The sequence below is a fragment of the Triturus cristatus genome, chromosome 1_1, assembly GCF_964204655.1.
Source record: "Triturus cristatus chromosome 1_1, aTriCri1.1, whole genome shotgun sequence".
Classification (NCBI taxonomy): Eukaryota; Metazoa; Chordata; class Amphibia; order Caudata; family Salamandridae; genus Triturus; species Triturus cristatus.
This window is the reverse complement of record NC_140579.1, coordinates 625,300,538-625,323,205: the sequence shown is the minus strand read 5'-3', so window position 1 is coordinate 625,323,205 and position 22,668 is coordinate 625,300,538. Positions and strand designations below refer to the sequence as shown.

General features: G+C 52.1%; 1 protein-coding gene across 1 annotated transcript in view; it reads left to right on the top strand.

Moving 5' to 3' along the window:
- The window catches only part of LOC146870723 (myosin-7-like), a gene marked incomplete at its 5' end in the record, with an annotated part of 160,975 nt that overhangs the window by 93,464 nt on the left and 44,843 nt on the right, over positions 1-22,668 (top strand). The window contains 3 exons of the mRNA XM_085644017.1: positions 121-510; positions 1,834-1,960; positions 2,522-2,640. Coding sequence (XP_085500143.1) covers positions 121-510; positions 1,834-1,960; positions 2,522-2,640 — 636 coding nt within the window. The remainder of the gene's footprint in view (positions 1-120; positions 511-1,833; positions 1,961-2,521; positions 2,641-22,668) is intronic.

Genomic DNA, 22,668 nt, shown 5'->3' with positions numbered 1-22,668 from the left:
CAAGACTCATGTAGTTGAATCCCATGCCCAAGTATATGCAGATCAACACTCAGAAGTGAGGTCTGTCATGTGCCTGCATCCTCTGCCTTGGTACAAATTATCTCTATTTTTCCCACCCAGGCACGCATTGAGGAGCTGGAGGAGGAGTTGGAGGCAGAGAGGGCTGCCCGTGCCAAAGTGGAGAAGTTGCGTGCTGACTTGTCGCGAGAGCTCGAAGAGATCAGTGAGCAGCTGGAGGAGCCAGGCGGTGTGACCTCTGTACAGATAGAGATGAATAAGAAGCGAGAAGCTGAGTTCCTGAAGATGAGGCGGGACCTGGAGGAGGCCACACTACATAGTGGGGCAACAGCAGCCACACTCCGCAAGAAGCATGCAGACTCCGTGGCCGAGCTTAGCGAGCAGTTCGAGAACCTGCAACGGGTGAAGCAGAAGCCGGAGAAAGAGAAGAGCGAGTTTAAGCTGGAGCTTGATGACATGGCGTCCAATATGGAGCAACTTGTGAAAGCCAAGGTAGGAAGGGCTCTTGCCTGTACAGCATTCATTGAGCCAAAGGCAGGTATTGTCCTTCAAGTGAACCAAAGCCAAGCAATTGACCAGATCATGTCCTCCTGATGGCCCAAGACTGTCAATGAGTAAAGGTAAGATTATAGAATAACTGTTGTCCTACGAGAGGCAATCCTGAAATATAGATCAGAATCTGTCCTGTCAGAAGGTTGGTTCTAAAGAATGTCCCAGAACCAGACATATAAGTGGACCAATGCCAAAGTATGGACAAGAGCATTTCAGTGAAGCAAGGATCAAACATAAATGAGAGGCAGTCATATCAGAGAGCCGAGGCTACAATATAAACCAATGAATAAGCCAAGGATGAGGCATATTTAAAAGTATGTGCCAGTATACTGCCAAGGATAGGGGGATAGATAGGATTCTCAATCCTTTCATCTTCATTTAGTTACAGCCTCAAGAGCATATATTTATAATTTTATATCATAGATGTTTAATTTATGTGACAAATGCTTTGGCGCAGGAAACTCGTATAAATGAAAAGATGCATTTTAACAGTAAAACCCCATCTGTTTGGGTAGCATGAGCAGTAGAGTAGCTTCATGTGGTACCTAGCGGATCAGGACGTCATTTTAAGCGGTGCAGGTAAAAGCTTGGGTAGAGTTTTCTGTATCTGATACTCCTTTTATTCTGTCATGGGTGCTTTCTTGTCTCAGGGAGTGCACCTTATCTGGTGGTCCAGATCTGGCCCCACCACGTGCCACCATTAAAACCTTATACTGATCTAGGTAAGATTCCTACCTAGGGGCTTGAGAAAGCATGGACTACAGCCTTCCATATGGGAGATCAAAAGCTAGAGTCAGTCTTATCAGTGTGCAAAGACTGGAGCAGAGACTAGACCGGCATATTGGTACATCAAGGCTTGAGCAGACCGTAGCGCCAATCCTTATCTTCAAGCCAAGGTGTGAGTAGACCAGAGGTGGCTCATGATCTGAGACGAGAGCCTAGGCAAGGGTGTGGTGTAACGGCCAGAGCTGCTGACTTTGCAGCTAAGGATCCAGGTTTGAGTCTCGAGGTCGGCTCAACATCTTGTGATTCTGGGCAAATCACTTAATCTCCCTGTGCCTAGGAAAAGTGCCTAAAGACCCTCACCTGTGATTAGCTGTGCAATACAAGTCCGAGTATTATTATTAATAGTATAATATTGTCATTTTAGGCCCATTATTCAAGAGCAGAACCTCGCCACACTTTGACTTCCCTAATCTCATATTTCATTCCTGGTACCATCTTGATTTCCGCATACTCAAGTTCCTTCTATCTATCTTCTAGGCTAACTTGGAGAAAGTCAGCAGGACCTTGGAGGACCAGATGAATGAGCACCGAGTAAGGGCAGAGGAGACACAGAGGGCTGTGAATGACCTGACCACACAGAGGGCTAAACTGCAGACTGAGAATGGTACAGATACATGTGTGCAGAGGTAGAAGCTGCTTGAAAACATATGGCCACCCTTTATTACATTATGGCACCTGTAAACTGCAGGTCTCTCCTTTCAGGGCCTATGAATTCAACAAAGATTCATATATGGCACTCCCCAACCCCAGTACATCTGTGTTATGGAAACTGGAAGCAGAATCTCTTTACCATACACCCTCAAGACTTACCTTCCGAGTCCCCTTTTTTTTAATTGGCACTGGTCTCTGGGCTTTCATGGAATATCTATGGAATACACTCCTGGTATTCAGACCATCAGTCCCTGCCCCATCCCCAGCTTTCCACAGGAAACAGTGCCTGGGATCAGCAGAGAATACCTACCCATATGACACACCTCACCTCCTGGCAACACCTTCCTTTAGGATGTAACTGGGGAACTGCATAGAATATACACTGTGAGATACTTCTTACTTTCCCATGGGAGAAAACTGAACTGACGTTTCAGTTTTAAGCCCAAAGTTGACGTTCAGGCTACAATCTGCAAAAGATTTCCAAGGTGTTAACTGACTTGTGTTGTCTCTTCAGGTGAACTGTCTCGGCGCTTAGATGAGAAGGAAGCCTTAGTCTCACAGCTGACCCGTGGCAAGCAGACCTACACCCAGCAGCTGGAAGACCTGAAGAGGCAGCTGGAGGAGGAGGCAAAGGTAGGTGTAGGCAGGGAGATTAGATCATTGGCTCGGACTCTGACAGCCAAGACCAAACAGTAGGAAACTAGAGCTTTGGTCAATGATGAATCACTGACAAAATATCGAAAGACACAAAATCGACTTACAAATATATCGATACAAAATTATCGCTCACATTATTATCGACATCACATACTTATTTAAAACTTTACAAAAATATCGAACACACTATATTGAACTACATAAATATAGATACACAAAATATCGCAAACACAATTATCGGAATCCTGAAATATCGACGCTCATTAATAAACATATACTACATTACAAAATATCGTAAACTAAAATATCGACCACTAAAATATCTCCATTTTACTAATATCTACTATATAAAATTAAATTAAATACTAAAATCACACAACATAAACACCAAATAAAGTCTTTTAACTCTACACTAAATTAATATTAAACAAGAATATATTTACTACATTTAAAAATAGATTACAAAACGTAAGTATTTACTAAAACATTATTAACAACCTTCCTACATTAAACAACAATATTATTGAATTATACTTTATCAATTCATGCATACAATACATAATATAATGTTTAGAAAATACATAAAGAATAATACACCACTAAACCACTAATTAGCGTTTTCCTTATTAGGAAACTATTTCATGTTTTCACTACAGGAAACTCCAAAAGAAACTAAGAAAATACAGAACAGCACCAAAAAAGATACAACTAACAAAGTAAGTATTTCACAACCAAAAATCAACTAATAGATTAGAAACCACCCAAATTAAATCCCAAATACAAATCCCCTAACCATTCCCTATAAAAATATGGAAACAAATCTTAAAACAAATGTACTTTTATTTTCCACAGAAAGAAAATACTTGAAGAAAACTCCACAAATAAAGAAGAAAAAGGATTCTACTCAAACACATCAAAACCAACTATGTACGTATATTGCAACTAAATCTTGGTTTTTTTCTACTAAAATTCAAACAAGAGCATATATAATAACTATAATATATATTTTTCATAGATAAAGCTACATCAAAATGACTGAAGGAGCAGAATTCATAACAAGCCAGAAGGGAAAAATGTTACTATGCTATATGGGATACACTTACACACAGGAAAAAGTGTATGGTTTAAAAGTTAACTGGAAATGCACTAAATACTACTCTAATAAGTGCTATGGGCGTGCTACAACACGACAAACAACAGTACTGTACACTAGAGAACATAACCATCCACCAAACATTACTGAAATAGAAGTCAGATCTGCATTGGAAACTATAAAGGAAGCTAGCACAAGTTCTCAAAAACCTACAAGTGTAATTTTAAAAGAGCAGCTTCCCAAAAATCCTAAAACTGCCACAACACAAATGCCATCTGTGACTTCACTCAAGAGAACTATAGCACGTACTAAAAAAACCACTACTACTTCAACCCCAATTCCTCACACATATACTGAAGTTATTCTAAGTCCAGAACAAAGTATAACTTTAAACAAAGAACGATTTGTCATATTTGATAATAAAAACAATGACAAAAGAATAATAATATTTGGAACAGCCAATAATCTCTGTAAACTACAAGAATCACAAAACTGGATGATGGATGGGACTTTTACCATATGTCCCAAACCCTTTTTCCAACTATATACAATACACGTCCTATATCACAATTGCAATATACCATTAATTTACACATTATTACCAAACAAACATAACTCCACATACACTGAACTATTAAATACAATAAAACAAAAAACAAACAACTTTTCCCCACAAAAAATCATCCTAGATTTTGAACATGCAATGATTAATACTATATTAAAAACACACCCCCATACCTCCATCCAAGGCTGTTACTATCATTTTAATCAGTGCCTATGGAGACACATGCAAAAATCAGCCCTAAGCATTGAATATGCAACTAATTCAGCTTTCGCATATCAAATAAAAAAACTAATAGCACTAGCTTATGTACCTGACACAGACGTAACAGAACATTACAACATTTTAATAGACAGCACCTTCTACAAACAAAATGAAGAAAAACTAAGTCCACTATTGGACTATTTTGAAGATACATGGGTCGGCAGACTACATAGATCTAGCCACAGAAGAAATCCTAAATTCTTAATTCCCTGGTGGAACGTATACAGAAGCACATTAAATGGAGAATCAAAAACTAATAACGCAGTTGAAGGATGGCATAACGCCTTCCTGCAATCAACAGGCAGAACCAAACCAACACTAGAAAAATTTATATCATGCCTACAAAAAGAACAGAGTTATCAAGAGTTCCGAATGGAACAATCCATAACTCAGCTAACTCCAAAAATCTCAAAACAAACTAAACAAATGTATAAATATCTAGAGCAACAAGTAAAATTGTACCCTACTACCAAAGGCCTAGAATACCTAAACATCATAGCTAAAACACTTCTTTAAAAGACCAATACAAATAAATGACTGATTACTCATTTTCAATCATATCAAGCACATAAAATATATTTATCTTATCACAAAAATAATTACTGTGTGTAACATATTTATACATATTGTCAAAAATATATTAACACACATTAATAATATTTGATAAAAAAAAAAATAAACAATAATAATAAATACCCACCCACAATAAATAATTATAAATTAACTTACCAAGTGTATTCCAAACTCTGAAAAATCCATTTCCTGCTTACACAATCCAAACATAAAAAAAAAAGGTTCCCAAAAAAAAAAGGAAAAATACAACTGTCGATTTAATCCATAATCCATGCACCAAATATCCATAGGAAAACCATAAAAACCCCGAAAATAGATAAAAATAGTAAAAAACGCTCCATGAAAACCGAAACATTTAAAGAAGTGTAAATATTCAATAAAACGAACACACACTTCTTTAAAAAAAAAAACGACTCCATCCGAAACGAAGAACCTAGAAAAGAAACTAGAAAAACAAAGCCACATACATTCCCACCCACATAAAACAACACATAAACACTTATTAACAATAGTACTAGATTTAAAACAGTTCTAAATAAACACCTTAAACCGAAGTCTAGAAACATGCCTACACAACGTTAAAAACACGAAAAAACACAAAACGCAACTCTAACACATAACATTTCCAAATATAACTAATATATATACAGCTACACTAAGGTGCCGATCACGATCCGGCAAAAACCGGGTACGAACCGTCGGACGGAGCATAATCTCCGTCCGACGCGTACCCGGTCGTCAATTTTTACAAACAAGGAATTACGATTCGCACGGGTACACCAGTACCGTACGAATCGTAAAAAAGCCCGACCGACCAAAAAAAACCTACCAATGCGATCCGGAAAAGCACCGACCTGACGTCGGGACGCTCGCAGCCAGCCATTCACGACCCAGGAATCACGATTCGCACCGACGTCACCCCGCACGGTGAATTTTTTGCGGCAGCCAAAAACTGCCGGGAAATCAGGACGACGCGAACAAGGACCACCAGTACGCGACGGACAGACGACGACGCGAACAAGGAGGACCAGTACGCGACGGACACACAGGACCACGCGACCAAGGAGGACCCGTACGCGACAGGACGACGCGATCAAGGAGGACCCGTACGCGACAGGACGACGCGATCAAGGAGTACCAGTACGCGACGGACAGACATGGACCCGAACCTACGAGTCATCCCTGCCCTCATAGCAGTCCACCTCCTCTACAGGTTACGACGCAGACGCCGCAGAAGGTCAGAATAACTAAGGGAGGGGGGAAAGTGGGGTGGGGTGGGGGTGGCACGACCAGGGCAGGCCACAAAACAACCACATAAGTCACACACCACACATGGCCTGGACATACCTGACTCCCATGCCCTGGTCACCACGAGGGGGTGGGGGCGTGTCCTGATAAGCCAGCGACCGCCACAACGGAAGTCCGTCACCACGCGAACCGGCAACACAACCAGATAGGTACGTCCCGTACCCACGCCTGAAGAACGTGGGTACGAGTCGTACCACGCCCACACACACGTCACCCCAACAATGGCGGGACGGATCGTACCCACGTGGCAAAGGCCTGGGTACGGCCCGCACAAGCATCACATAGCGTGGGGACGGATATGTACGGACCCTACCCCCACCCCGTATGCATGGAGCGTACCCCCACCCCAACAGTGTAAGTACGACCCGTACCCCCACCCGCGGACTCACGGACCGTACCCCCATGCCAACAGTGTAAGTACGACTCGAACCCTCACCCACGTATGCAAGGAGCGTACCCCCCACCCCATCAGTGTAAGTACGACCCGTACCCCCACCCGCGTATGCATGGAGCGTACCCCCCATGCCAACAGTGTAAGTACGACTCGAACCCTCACCCGCGTATGCAAGGAGTGTACCCCCCACCCCAACAGTGTAAGTACGACCCGTACCCCCACCCGCGGACTCACGGACCGTACCCCCCATGCCAACAGTGTAAGTACGACTCGAACCCTCACCCGCGTATGCAAGGAGCGTACCCACCACCCCATCAGTGTAAGTACGACCCGTACCCCCACCCGCGTATGCATGGAGCGTACCCCCCATGCCAACAGTGTAAGTACGACTCGAACCCTCACCCACGTATGCAAGGAGCGTACCCCCCACCCCATCAGTGTAAGTACGACCCGTACCCCCACCCGCGTATGCATGGAGCGTACCCCCATGCCAACAGTGTAAGTACGACTCGAACCCTCACCCGCGTATGCAAGGAGCGTACCCCCCACCCCAACAGTGTAAGTACGACCCGTACCCCCACCCGCGGACTCACGGACCGTACCCCCCATGCCAACAGTGTAAGTACGACTCAAACCCTCACCCGCGTATGCAAGGAGCGTACCCCCCACCCCAACAGTGTAAGTACGACCCGTACCCCCACCCGCGGACTCACTGACCGTACCCCCACCACACCAGTGTAACTAGACTCGTACCCTCACCTCGAATGCATGGAGCGCACCCCCACCGTGTATGTTCCAAGCGTACATATCCAGAAATAGGAGGTGTGTGTGCAGAGTCCACCCAGCAGTGCCCAGAGGCAGGAGGGGTGTGTGCCTATCACTCCCAGTAGTGCCCTGAGACAGGAGGGGTGTGTGCAGAGTCATCCCAGCAGTGCCCAGAGACAGGAGGGGTGGGTGTGGAGTCCTCCCAGCAGTGCCCAGACACAGGAGGGGTGGGTGCAGAGTCCTCCCAGCAGTGCCCAGAGACAGGAGGAGTGTGTGCAGAGTCCTCCCAGCAGTGCCCAGAGACAGGAGGGGTGTGTGCCTATCACTCCCAGCAGTGCCCAGAGACAGGAGGTGTGTGTGCAGAGTCCACCCAGCAGTGCCCAGAGGCAGGAGGGGTGTGTGCCTATCACTCCCAGCAGTGCCCTGAGACAGGAGGGGTGTGTGCAGAGTCCTCCCAGCAGTGCCCAGAGACAGGAGGGGTGGGTGTGGAGTCCTCCCAGCAGTGCCCAGACACAGGAGGGGTGGGTGCAGAGTCCTCCCAGCAGTGCCCAGAGACAGGAGGGGTGGGTGCAGAGTCCTCCCAGCAGTGCCCAGAGACAGGAGGGGTGGGTGTGGAGTCCTCCCAGCAGTGCCCAGACACAGGAGGGGTGGGTGCAGAGTCCTCCCAGCAGTGCCCAGAGACAGGAGGGGTGTGTGCAGAGTCCTCCCAGCAGTGCCCAGAGACAGGAGGGGTGTGTGCCTATCACTCCCAGCAGTGCCCAGAGACAGGAGGTGTGTGTGCAGAGTCCACCCAGCAGTGCCCAGAGGCAGGAGGGGTGTGTGCCTATCACTCCCAGCAGTGCCCTGAGACAGGAGGGGTGTGTGCAGAGTCCTCCCAGCAGTGCCCAGAGACAGGAGGGGTGGGTGTGGAGTCCTCCCAGCAGTGCCCAGACACAGTGGGTGCAGAGTCCTCCCAGCAGTGCCCAGACACAGGAGGGGTGGGTGCAGAGTCCTCCCAGCAGTGCCCAGACACAGGAGGGGTGGGTGCAGAGTCCTCCCAGCAGTGCCCAGAGACAGGAGGGGTGGGTGTGGAGTCCACCCAGCAGTGCCCAGAGGCAGGAGGGGTGGGTGCAGAGTCCTCCCAGCAGTGCCCAGACACAGGAGGGGTGGGTGTGGAGTCCTCCCAGCAGTGCCCAGAGACAGAAGGAGTGTAACACATGTGTGTGAGGCCGGAATTACCCACATCCATACTGCCTACAAGGGAACATGTCCCCATGAACTCATGTCAACAGACTCCACACACAAGTACAGTGATCACCAAGGATGCCACGATTGTTGCAGGTGGAGACATGGCCATGCATGCATGGCCAAAGTAGAAGGGCTCCGTCACACACACAGCTCATGTAGACACTGCTCTGCGCTAAACATTGGGAACACCCTGCAGGGAAGAAATCTGGGTACACAGAGGAAGGAATACACCCTGGGACAATTGCACCATGCAATAACTGCTTACATGACCAAAGGAAGTTAGCCAACACCTTGTGATGGCACACAGATCCCAGGGTCCCCCCAATGAGCAGAACACTACTACATATCCCACACACCCAAACCCTTAAACACCACCCAAAACCATGTAGCAGCCCCACCAACACCAATACCACCATAGCAGTAGTGTGATAATGAAAACAAAATTAAGCTTTATTCAGCATAAGCAAATGTCCGTGGATCGCAGGCAGTTCAATATTCACAAAGCCCATAGGGCAGTCAATGATTCGCAGCTGGATGGGGGACACAGTGGGATGCGTGTCCCCTACCTTGCCTGCACAGTCAAATGGCATCGTCTTCCATACTGGTGAGGGCATCAGGGGGGGGGGGGGGGGAAGCACCAGGCACCGCAGGGACATCAGGGCAAAGGGGCGGCGTTGTGGGTGCAGGGATGGAGGACTCAACCACAGGGGGTGTGTCATGGCCAAAGGCGGAGGCCAGGATGGCACTACACACCTTAGCAAGGTCCTCCCCTGCACCCGAAGGGACCTCAGGCCCCAAGGAGGGGGGGGGGTCAGAGGGATGGGTCGCAGCGCCACCGGGGGAGGGTGGAGACAGGGGGGGAGACTCAACCACCCTGACCGAGGACTTCCTTGACCGCTTGCGTGGTGGTGTAACTGTGGGGCTCAGGGACAGAGCGGCCATGAAGGAGTCCTTGGGGGAGATGTGGCCAGGAGAGCTGAGGGGAGGGGATTTGGAGGGAGTGGACTGGGTGGAATGCGGACTCCCACTATGGCTGCGTGTCACACGTTTGCCCCCCGACCCAGTGGGTGTGCCTACCTCACCCTGTGTGTGCGTGTCAGGAGGAGTGCGGTGGACCTTCCCTGCTGGTGTGGTGCCTGTGTCTGTTGATGTGGGTGCATGCCGACGTCTGGGTGTACGTGGGACAGGCATGGGAGTGGGAAGTGTGGATGGGGCAGGGGTAGGTTCCACTGTCAGCTGCTGGTGCAGCCACCGCCCACTCGGAGACATCCTCCTCGGACCTGTCAGCTTCGTATTCTGACGTGCCAGTCGACAGGTCCTCGGCCGCACTATCCTCCACCTCTGTCCCACTCGATGTGCCAGCCCCGATGTCACGGCTGGCACTGGTGCTCGGTCCCTCCGCCTTGCCTGTGTCCATGTCTCCCTCTGTGTCCCCCGACGATGCTGTGGGCAGGGTGGAGAGACAGGAATTAATCAGACAGCTGTACACATCAGTCACATGAGTCCAATCGACATAGGTAACACTGCATAGCCTGAAAAGGAAGATCCCTAACCTCTACTAAACAAGGTACCGATGTAGGGCATGAAACACACAGTTGGTTGAGCCACCATGCCACTGAAATACCATGGAGAGCATGAGACAATAGCTAAAGACAGGAAACGGAGTCTGACATAGCACCCAGGCCCTGGGGACAATCCAGCACTGCATCTGCACCACACAGCGTTGGCGAAAATACCGATGACCAGGGACCATATCCATGAACTTGAGACACATGCTGCATAGGTAATGCTGAACACATGCCCAACATGACTCGGTCACTGCACATTGCGTGTGTGTCCAGAAACATCACACACTGCCCAGACCCAGCAAGTAGAAATCAGGATTTGACACATAGGCATTGCCCGCCCCAACAAAACCCTACACGAGGCAAATTGTTGAGACACAGGTGGCACCAACATCTCATAGTCTGGGTGATAAACACAGGGGCAGGCAAAATGCAAGATTGGACGCCAAACAGCCAAGGTGCGCCTGTACAAATAATGAGGTACCAGTGCCCATCCTCAGATGAGTATAACAAGACACACAGGCACTGGCAACTGTGAGTATGAAGAAGGACAATCAGGTCAGGCTGCACAGTGGACACCTGTACAAAATAGCACGTCTATATACATGGTGACAGGGGACAATGGCACAGAGCACAACCTACGCTGTAGACACTGAGTGTCCACGTTTATGATGACACATACACCACTGAGGAAAAGGTGCCCCAGGGGACAGTAGTGGGCACGCAACTACATGCTACTGAATGGTAATGACTGCAACACACGTCACCATCCCTGCACTATGCGTATCGCACACTCATGCACATCATGTCACAGGCCACTACATAGGACATGCGCGCTGTAAGGCATGACACATGAGAGACCAACTCCCATGTCTGGAGTCAGCATCAGTGCCAACTGACATGGAACCCACATGCAGTGAACTTGACAGTGCACAGGCAAGGTCCCACAACCTGTTACACACCACCCCCACACATGATGCTACAGTCATTGTTCTCGTGGACAAAGCGCCAGCCTACATTACCTTGTGAAGGAGTGACTACACACACACCAGGGAACACATTGCAAGGAGGGGAAGGGTGGCAGGGGCGCAGCGCTATACTGGGGCAAACAGGATCTGCACAGCACCTTTAAACCCTGCCAGTGAATTAATGCTACTGTGCCCTTACAAATGCCGGTGACACACAACAAACACACATGTACCTACCCCCTTCCGGCTGCTGCATCGCCTGTAAGCGCCTCTCCAGGTCTGGAAAGACCACCGGCAGCACACGCCTGTGGAGGTGGCTCAGACGGCGGCGGCCGCGGTTCTTGTGGCTCTCAGGTGAGTCCCCCAGCAGGAGCCGTGCAATCCTCCGCGTCCAGCACCGGATATCCTGCCAGCGTTTCCTCACCTGGGGCAGGCTCCGCCTCCGACCATCCACACCCCTCACGGCACTGACGGCGGTCAGCCAGATCTGCTCCTTGGCAGTGGCGCCTACCTGTGAGGAGGAACAAGTGACACCACATCAATACACCAGCCACATGTCACAGAGAGACATATGAGTACAAATTAGCTGGTTACAACAAGGCATGTCATGCAGTCAACGCATTGCACCTTTGTCATAGGGACATCATCCCCTGGTGAGGGAAAAAGCAGTACGTGCCATAGTGGGTACACAGGTGGAATGATGGCAATGTCACAATCAATGATCAAGGCTCACACTGTGCATCACACCCACCCCTCCTGTCTCAGGGCACTGCTGTTAGTGATAGGCCCCCACCCCTCCTGTCTCAGGGCACTGCTGTGAGTGATAGGCCCCCACCCCTCCTGTCTCAGGGCACTGCTGTGAGTGATAGGCCCCCACCCCTCCTGTCTCAGGGCACTGCTGTGAGTGATAGGCCCCCACCCCTCCTGTCTCAGGGCACTGCTGTGAGTGATAGGCCCCCACCCCTCCTGTCTCAGGGCACTGCTGTGAGTGATAGGCCCCCACCCCTCCTGTCTCAGGGCACTGCTGTGAGTGATAGGCCCCCACCCCTCCTGTCTCAGGGCACTGCTGTGAGTGATAGGCCCCCACCCCTCCTGTCTCAGGGCACTGCTGTGAGTGATAGGCCCCCACCCCTCCTGTCTCAGGGCACTGCTGGGAGACATCAGGCACCCCCCCCCCCGGGACCCCCCCCCGACAGTACATGGCATGTGTGTCACACCAGGACACAATGCCTGAAGTCACAGTCACAACATAGGGACAGTCTGTGGCAGTGGCCTATGCACTCACCTGATACCCTGGTCGCCCATACAGCATGGAGTACTGTGGGAGGATCACATCCAGCAGAGCCATGTTCTCCTCCAGGGTGAATGGCTGTGTCCTCTCCACAGCCCTTGACATGGTTCCAGGGAATCAGTAGCAGCAGCTGGGTCGACGAATGCAAAGATGTGCAGGCAAGTACTCCCTCATGGGACCTGGCTGCCTTATATGTGCCCTTCTGCCCAGTCTCATGCACAGGAGTACAGAGTGATTGGTCACTCACATTTGCATCCTATGTTTCCACCAATCCCTTCAAACCTTGCAGTCTGTGGGTTCTCTATCGGTTTCATTCTCCTGCATGATGTCAGCCCCACAAACACATTGCAACAAAGTAGAAGAATTCCAACTGACTTCTGCTGTGCACCTTCCAGAACTATTTTGAATTTTGAACTTGGTCTCCATGACAACCAGCATGAATGTAGGCCTTAATACTTGTCCCCTATGTAATTTGGAGCATCACACACAGGTACGGTGCGTTTCGGGGCCCTAGGGCACCCCAAATGCATGGCAACGGCCCGTACATGCATGCCTACGTTCACTATCACTATGGGTCTGCACGCGTATGCGTACTCGTAGTGGTACGGGCCGTACACTCGCATGTACGCTCACTATCACTACGAGTACGCATACGCGTGCAGACCCATAGTGATAGTGAGCGTAGATGCGTGTGTACGGTCCGTACCACTACGAGTACGCATACGCGTGCAGACCCATAGTGATAGTGAGCGTAGATGCGTGTGTACGGTCCGTACCACTACGGGTACGCATACGCGTGCAGACCCATAGTGATAGGGCCGTACACACGCATCTACGCTCACTATCACTATGGGTCTGCACACGTATGCGTACCCATAGTGGTACGGACCGTACACACGCATCTACGCTCACTATCACTATGGGTCTGCACGCGTATGCGTACCCGTAGTGGTACGGACCGTACAAATGCCTGCACGCTCGCCATCACGATGGGTACACATACGGCAGCACTCCCACAGTGATTTGGGAACATACACAGGCCCTCTTAGCAGCAGTACGGCGGTTTTTACACATCACAGTGGTGATAGGCGACACACAGGTAGGAATAGGGCGGACATACTTGTCCATGGATGGACATACTTGTCCATGGATGGACATACTTGTCCATGGATGGACATACTTGTCCAGGAATGGACATCAAGGCATCGTCTGTGCATTACTACATGTGTGGGGCACAGGTGTGACAGGCTGTGATGTGGAACATGCCTCCTGAGTGGAGAAGGCACCAGATGTATGATGAGATGTGTATAGGTGTACTGTGTGACGGTGCAATGTGTGCCAGGCATGCCCTTGACTCCTTTGACATGTGTGCATGTCGTACTGCGCACTTGGGGTGAGCGTCACTGGCATGGCACGGACACCAACACACGGAAGTGTCCCATGATGCCCGGTACAGGGGTCATGACACATGACTTGTCACTACCCACAGTGCACAATGTGACTATGTCATTTATGTGTCCGGGATTTTCATCAGGTTGATGTTGTAGCACCCTCAAAAGCTGCAGCCGTTGCAGCAACCACCATGTGTCTGTGTGTAGATTGTCATTGCACACTGTTCCGCACACCATGCCACATGTGTTATCGGATGTGAGGTGCACATGTATGCATGGGACACGGAGTAGCGTGACAAGGCCATGTCAGCATCCTCACAAGGAATGTGTGGTGAGTCATGACATGTGCACCTTCATGGCAAGGTGTGTGGGCAGGCCTAGTGTAATGTCATGTGACCTGTGGCTCCGGTGTTCCGCTACCAGTCTCTGCAATCGGCATCCCACTTCTGCTGATGTGTGGGTGTATGTCACTCCTGTCTTGCGTCGGGCTGTTCACTTGCACTGGGACACAGCTATTCCCATGGCGTGGCATGGGGAGGTTCTCAATCTCCGTGTGTAGCTGGGTCTTGGAAGGAGTGTCACCTTGCATCCATACGTGTCCTGGGCATGTAGCACATACCTGACTCCCTATGTAGCATGTGTGTATTGCCAGATTTACATGTGCTCAGTAGACATGAGTTGTTGTCGTAGTGCACTCACTCTTCCTTGTCACTTCCAAATTACTGCAGAGCGCCGCCTCTTGCCCGAAGAATTCCAGACTTGGCTGCCATGCAGGAGAATGACAGGATCCGGCTCTACCGCTTCACCCAACCGTTGATCCTGGAGCTGACGGCGAGACTGGCACCACACCTGCAACCGCAGCACAGGTATCCTACGGCACTGACACCCCAGCTGAAGGTAATGGCTGCCCTACATTTTCTTGCCACGGGTACCTTCCAAAATACCATAGCTCATGTTGGTGGCATGTCCCAGAGCATGTTCAGCGGTGTGCTGCATGATTTCTTGGAGGCCATGTTGATTCACCTGGATGACTTCATCAAGTTCCCAACCCCTGAACAGATGACTGAGGTCAAGCGTGGATTCTATGCCCTGGGAGGGATGCCCCATGTCATTGGGTCCATAGATGGGACACATGTAGGTTTGGTACCACCACACGCACGGGAGGTGGCGTACCGCAATCGGAAGCACTACCACTCCATCAATGCCCTTGTGGTGTGTCTGTCCAATATGGTGATTTCACATGTCTGTGCTCGTTTCCCAGGATCAGCACACGATGCCTACATCATGAGGCGTAGCGGGATGCCTGATATGATGATGCAGCTGCGCAACGAACGGGCATGTGTTGTTGGTGGGTACAGTCTGTCTGTCCTGTATTCTGTATAGCCGACCAGCACGACCGCTTCACCAGTTCTAACGATGTCCATGTGCTTCCCATGTAGGGGACGCTGGCTATCCCAACATGCCTTGGCTGCTGACACCTCTCCGCAACCCCATCACGCCGGCCCAGCTCCGCTATAACACCGCCCATGGCCGGACAAGGCGAGTGATAGAGAGGACGTTTGGCATGCTGAAGAGCCGATTCCGGTGCCTCCACAAGACCGGCGGTGCACTCCCTTATGCCCCGGCGAAGGTCTGCAAGATCTTCATGGTCTGCTGCATGCTGCACAACATGGCAGTTGAAAGAGCTGTGCCACTCATCCTGAATCAACATGACGAGGACCATCCACCCGTGGAGGACGAAGGGCTTGGCAATGGGGCTAGTGATGTGGAGGATGTGGAGCCGCAAGAGGACATCCGGACTCGGCTCATACGCGACTTCTTTGCTTAGTGGTGAGTACCAGTGTCTGAGTGTGCACGCATTGGTCCCCGTGTGGCATGCGTTGTGATGTGTGTCTCCACCTGCATGTATGGCACGTGGGTCAGAGGTGTGTGTGGGTGTGTCACTGGAGTGATGGTGGCAGTGATGGTAGTATTTCCCCAGTCATAATTGTGACCTAGCATGTTGTCATCCATACATGTGTCGAGTAAATGCACATGCAAGTGGCTGTGCTTTTTGTGGCTGACTTCTTGTGTGTCTCTCTTCCCCAGGTACCTGCGCATGCCGTTTGCTGGTTGCATTGTTGTGGCACTGCTATTCCTCATGGACATGACATTGTGGGCTGACTCAGCGTTACAGGCACGGACACGTTTGGAAGTCTCCATGGGGTAAGGGATGCATCTGGGGTGTATTGGGTGTGGCAGTTGTTCACGATGTGTGCACACTGCCCCTGTCGGGGTTTGGTTCCTCTGTAGCCATGTCGCATCCCCATGGGACACGACATGCAGCTGTGTACACCTGAATAGATGGTCTGCCTGGTTGACAGTCATCAGTGATGGGATAGTGGATTGTGATGATGGCATCAATGTGTGTGACACTGCCCTCGGACACATACGGTTAGCATTGGCTTGACATGGTGTGGGACTTCCACATCAGCGGATCTATGGTGTATGGCAGGCTCTCCGTGTGCAGCTGTGGGTATTTAGCTGTTAGCCGACGCTTGTGTGCCAGTACCATGGCTATCACGCATTTGTGCTGCAGAAGGGGGGTGCCAGTGTTGGACCCACATGTCACTCCACATGATGTGTTCATCTGTACTTCGAGTTGCCTCTGCAAACCCGAATACATGACTAATAAAGGTGTCCCTATGCCTCCAAGGTGCCTCTTCTCAGTCAATGCTGGTGTGTTGGCACGGTGCATCCTGCATGTCTGGCATGGTATTCCCTGATTGTGGCTATGTGTCAATGTGTCGAGTCGCAAGATGCAAGCTGTGTATGTGGGCTGAGACTGTGTATTGGGCATGATGTCCATGACTGCGTGGGTATTGTGACATGAGCCATCCCCATGCATCCAACGTTGGCCAGGCCCCCATTCTCTGCATCCACCGGACTCAAGCTTGCAGGACATGGTTCTGCCACCTGTCTACACATACCTGGGTGCCACCCAGGACACTGGACTGGATCCCTGACCTCTGCGCATGACTGTTGGTGTACTCAATGTGTGTGTCAGCACGGTTGTTCGGCCACCCCCTCAGCTGGTTGTGCCCATCACGGGTGTGTATGGTGCTCCATGTCTGTCTTGCCTAATAAACTGTGACCCATGTGTCCTGTGCCAGACTCAGGCCCCAGGGTGTGGATGGTTGAAGAGAAAAGATGACTCAGGCATGTTTAGACTTTACAAGACACATGTTAGGTAATAATGCTACCAGCAGGCATCTACTCTTCATAGTGTGATTTATTATTGGGGGGGGGGGACAAAGTGAGGGGCTTTCCGGGATTAGGGAATCCAAAGTTCAGTAGGGGAGTTGGTGTCCTTGCCATTGGAAATCCTCAGAGTCCATGCCACAGTCTTTGTCAACATTGGTCAGCCAGTGACCAGCAGGGCCATGTGGCAGAGAATGTCTCTTGATGCTGTGATGCTGTTGCTCCAGTGGGCCAGGTGCCAGGCCAGGTGTCCTGGGAGATGGTGATGTAGCAGCCACCCTCACGGTCCTTTCCGTGGACGACCCGGCCTCCTGCGGGGAACCTCACCAGCAGGCCGTGACGACGTCTGGGATGCTCCGTCGGATGTTTCCTCCTCCTCCTCCTGATCCCTCCCTGTGGGTGGTGATGTTCTCCGCCTTCTGGCACAGGGAGGGTCGGCCATGGTGTCGGCCATCCGATGGAGTGTAGCGTGAATCCCCTGGAATGCCGTCACTTGCTCAGCCTGTCTGTCCTCCATCCTCCGTTGGTGTACCAGTAGACAGGCAATTAGCTCCGCATGTTGCTGGGCCTTGATCCCCTCGAGGACGGACACAACCTGGGCCATGCCCGTGGTGTCCTGCCGGTATGAGTCCAGGATGTTACGGACATGGGAAAATACTGGATCCCCAGCCAACTGGTCAGGCTCGCGCCTCCGCCGTCCTCCACTCCCACCACCCCTGCCCACTTGCGCCTGGCCTGCACTTGTGGGCACATGGGGTCTCCGGGACCCCTGAGGGGTGGCATTGGCGTTGTCGCCTGCCTCCTTCTGGGTGCCCGGGACACCGTGTCCCTCCTGGCGAGCCTGGCTGCATTGTGGTGTTGGGGCAGGGATCCTGGGTGTCTCCTGGGATGTGGCAGGAGTGGGGGTGGTGGTTGGCACAGTTGTACCTGACGCAGGTGCTGCAGGTGGTTGGACACCAGAGGGGCCAGGTCGGTCGGGGTCGTCCGCAGAGTGGTGAGAGTGGTCGCTGCCGGTGGGATCGGGCTCCTGCAGATCCGGGTCCTGTGAGTGTTCCCCCCCAGTGTTGGGGGGTGCACCACGACGTTGACCTGTGTGTGGGAGAGACAATGTTAATTTTGGTCCATGCAACATCCATGTTTCATCCGTTTCAAAGTTGGCACATTTCCTCTTGGAATTAGGATCTGTCTTGCATTCCACTCACAGTGCACTTGTGCATGGGTGTGTCCCTTGGCCACCACTTTGGCCCCTTTAACTATGTGTGGCACAGTCTTACTTGCTGCGTCAAGTGTGACTGCAGTCAGCAGTGGAGTGGGCAGGTGTGGCGAGCCATGCATTGGCGCCTTCCGTGTAGCACTGTACATGCGCACATGGAGTGGATCCACACACTTATATGATCCAGGTAGCTGTCCTTGTGCTCGTGTACAGGTTGTGACATGGCCCTGTGTTTTGCCATGGTGAAGAGGGGGGGTTCTGGCACTGGCCACCCTTGTCTACATGCACGCAGTCTACCTGCTGACGAGCAGACATTCACACACGCAACACGGCTGATTAGCTCTCCCTGTGTCTCGCTCCCTCTGTGTCCCCCTCTCCCTCCCTCCGTGTGTCAGCCTCCTCCCTCTGTCCGTCTCCCTCCCTCTCTGTCCCCCTCTCCCTCCATCTCTGTCCCCCTCTCCCTCTCTGTCGCCTTCTCCCTCCCTCTGTGTCCCCCTCTCCCTCCCTCCATGTGTCAGCCTCCTCCCTCTGTCCGTCGCCCTCCCTCTCTGTCCCCCTCTCCCTCCATCTCTGTCCCCCTCTCCCTCCCTCTCTGTCCCCCTCTCCCTCCCTCTCTGTCCCCCTCTCCCTCCCTCTCTGTCCCCCTCTCCCTCCCTCCGTGTGTCACCCTCTGTCACCTCGGCCCAGCTTCCTGGGCACACACTGTTAGCAGATCTTTGAGTGGCCCTTGGCTTGTTGATGTGAGTTTGTTTCTGATCTCCAGGCACCCATTGGGTGTGATGTGTGTCTGTGCGCTGCTGCTGTGGTGGTGTGTGCTGCCACTCTTTCACAATGTTGGCTGTTCATTAGCTGCTGTCATGTGCAAAACAGTGCCTTCACCCCCATGTGTTGATGCAAGGCGTCCGCCATTTGCTGGCAAGTCATTCCTGTGTTGGGACACACTGTTTGTCTGGCTGTGACCTAGGCCATATGGGTAGAGTGAATTGTTGTCTGCTTCTGAGTTGCACTATGTGCTTTTTTGGGCCCAGCCTCCCGCCATCCGGGTTACCGTGTCATGTGTTGTTGTCTTCTGTGGCCTGTGACTTGACATTGTCCAGCTGGGTGCATGGGGCATGGTGGCAGCAGTGGCATGTGCGTGCTCATGGAGTGTGGTTGAGTCATGCGATGGCTTGTGGTGGTTGCGTGCCTGTTAGTGATGTTGGTTGTGGATGCTGTTCCCCCCATGTGAGGTGCGTTGTTTGTGTACTCACCCGGGTCTCGGAGTCCTTCTAATCCTTCGACTGCCTCCACCGGCAGTATGGCCATCTCCCTCTCCTCCCAGGGATGGTAGTGTACGGGTCTGCGGGAGGGCCCTCCTCCGGTGGCGTTGGCCTGGTCGTGTTCATCCTGCCTCTTGGCTCGGACCCTCCTCCGCAGATCGTACCACCTGTTCTGGCATTCCTGCCTGGTCCGTCTGGTGTCCGCAACAGCATTCACAGCGTCGACGATGGTCTGCCACATGGCTGTTTTTGCTGCCTGGCTGGTGTTTCTGACCAATGTTCCAAAGATCTGTGGCTCGACTCTGAGGATTTGATCAACAAGAACCTCCAACTCTCGGTTACTGAACTTTGGATTCTTGGTAGTGGGCATGATGAGGGGTGTGGATGGTGGGGGGGGGTGTGGATGGTGGGGGTGGTGTGTGGATGGTTGTGGGTGTGTGGGTGTGGTTGTGCAGGTGCGTGTGTGTGTGAATGTGATGAGGGTGTGTTTGTGAAGGTGGTTGTGTGAAGTGTAAGGTGTAGTAAAGGTTGAGGTCTGGTGCTGTGGGTTGTCTGTGGGGTCTGGCAGCAGTGGGTCTGTTGCAAAGGCTCATGGTTTGTGTGTGTGGGCCCTTTTTATTGGTCCATTGGTGGGTGTGGCTGTGTTTGAATTGTGGGTGGGTTGGTTATAAGGAGTGGTGGTGTATTGGGCCTCTGTTTGTTTTTGGCAGTTGCAGGTCAGTGAAGGTGTTGTTTTGGTGTTTTTTGGCCATGTTTAGTGGCTTTGTGCCATTCGAATGGTGTATTGTTGTGTTGTTTTGTTTTGTCCTGGTTGTGTCCTTGCGTTTTGAGCGTGTGTACGGTGTGTACATGGGCCATTTGGTTGTACGGTGCTGTCCTTGTGTGGGGCTTGGTACGACTCGTACATGCGGTTGTGATGTTGGGGCCTGGGGTGCGCTCCGTAGTTAGGAGGTTGTGTTGGGGGTAGGACTCGAACGTACTGGGATGTACATACACGGTGGTTCGACACGTACAGGGGTGGGGGTAGGACTCGAACGTACTGGGTACACGGTGGTACGACACGTACAGGGGTGGGGGTAGGACTCGAACATACTGGGGTGGGGGTACACGGTGGTAGGACACGTACAGGGGTGGGGGTACGACTGGAACGTACTGGGGTGGGGGTACACGGTGGTAGGACACGTACAGGGGTGGGGGTACGACTGGAACGTACTGGGGTGGGGGTACACGGTGGGACGACACGTACAGGGGTGGGGGTACGACTGGAACGTACTGGGGTGGGGGTACACGGGGGTAGGACACGTACAGGGGTGGGGGTACGACTGGAACGTACTGGGGTGGGGGTACACGGTGGGACGACACGTACAGGGGTGGGGGTACGACTGGAACGTACTGGGGTGGGGGTACACGGGGGTAGGACACGTACAGGGGTGGGGGTAGGACTCGAACGTACTGGGGTGTACATGGACGGTGGTATGACACGTACAGGGGTGGGGGTAGGACTCGAACGTACTGGGGTGTACATGGACGGTGGTATGACACGTACAGGGGTGTGGGTAGGACTCGAACGTACTGGGGTGGGGGTACACGGTGGGACGACACGTACAGGGGTGGGGGTACGACTCGAACGTACTGGGGTGGGGGTACACGGTGGTACGACACGTACTGGGGTGGGGGTACGACTGGAACGTACTGGGGTGTAGGTACACGGGGGGTATGACACATACTGGGGTGGGGGTGGGGCTCGAACGTACTGGGGTGGGGGTACACGGTGAGACGACACGTACAGGGGTGGGGGTACGACTGGAACGTACTGGGGTGGGGGTACACGGGGGTAGGACACGTACAGGGGTGGGGGTAGGACTCGAACGTACTGGGGTGTACATGGACGGTGGTATGACACGTACAGGGGTGGGGGTAGGACTCGAACGTACTGGGGTGTACATGGACGGTGGTATGACACGTACAGGGGTGTGGGTAGGACTCGAACGTATTGGGGTGGGGGTACACGGTGGGATGACACGTACAGGGGTGGGGGTACGACTCGAACGTACTGGGGTGGGGGTACACGGTGGTACGACACGTACTGGGGTGGGGGTACGACTGGAACGTACTGGGGTGTAGGTACACGGGGGGTATGACACATACTGGGGTGGGGGTGGGGCTCGAACGTACTGGGGTGTAGGTACACGGTGGTACGACACGTACTGGGGTGGGGGTACGACTGGAACGTACTGGGGTGTAGGTACACGGGGGTATGACACGTACTGGGGTGGGGGTGGGGCTCGAACGTACTGGGGTGTACATAGAGGGTGGTACGACACGTACTGGGGTGGGGGTGGGGCTCGAACATACTGGGGTGTAGGTACACGGGGGGTATGACAAGTACTGGGGTGGGGGTGGGGCTCGAACATACTGGGGTGTAGGTACACGGTGGTACGACACGTACTGGGGTGGGGGTACGACTGGAACGTACTGGGGTGTAGGTACACGGGGGTATGACATGTACTGGGGTGGGGGTGGGGCTCGAACGTACTGGGGTGTAGGTACACGGTGGTACGACACGTACTGGGGTGGGGGTACGACTGGAACGTACTGGGGTGTAGGTACACGGGGGGTATGACACGTACTGGGGTGGGGGTGGGGCTCGAACGTACTGGGGTGTACATAGACGGTGGTACGACACGTACTGGGGTGGGGGTACAACTTGAACGTACTGGGGTGTACCTAGACGGGTGGGGGTATACATACACGGGGGTACGTGTCGGACGTACGGGGGCTGGGGGGAGTGTTGGGCGCGTATGCGGGCACATGTCTCCATGGTTGCTATAGGAGTTCGGTGCGGACGGTGTTTTTTCCATACGGTTGTACGCTCGGACGCACGGGATGGA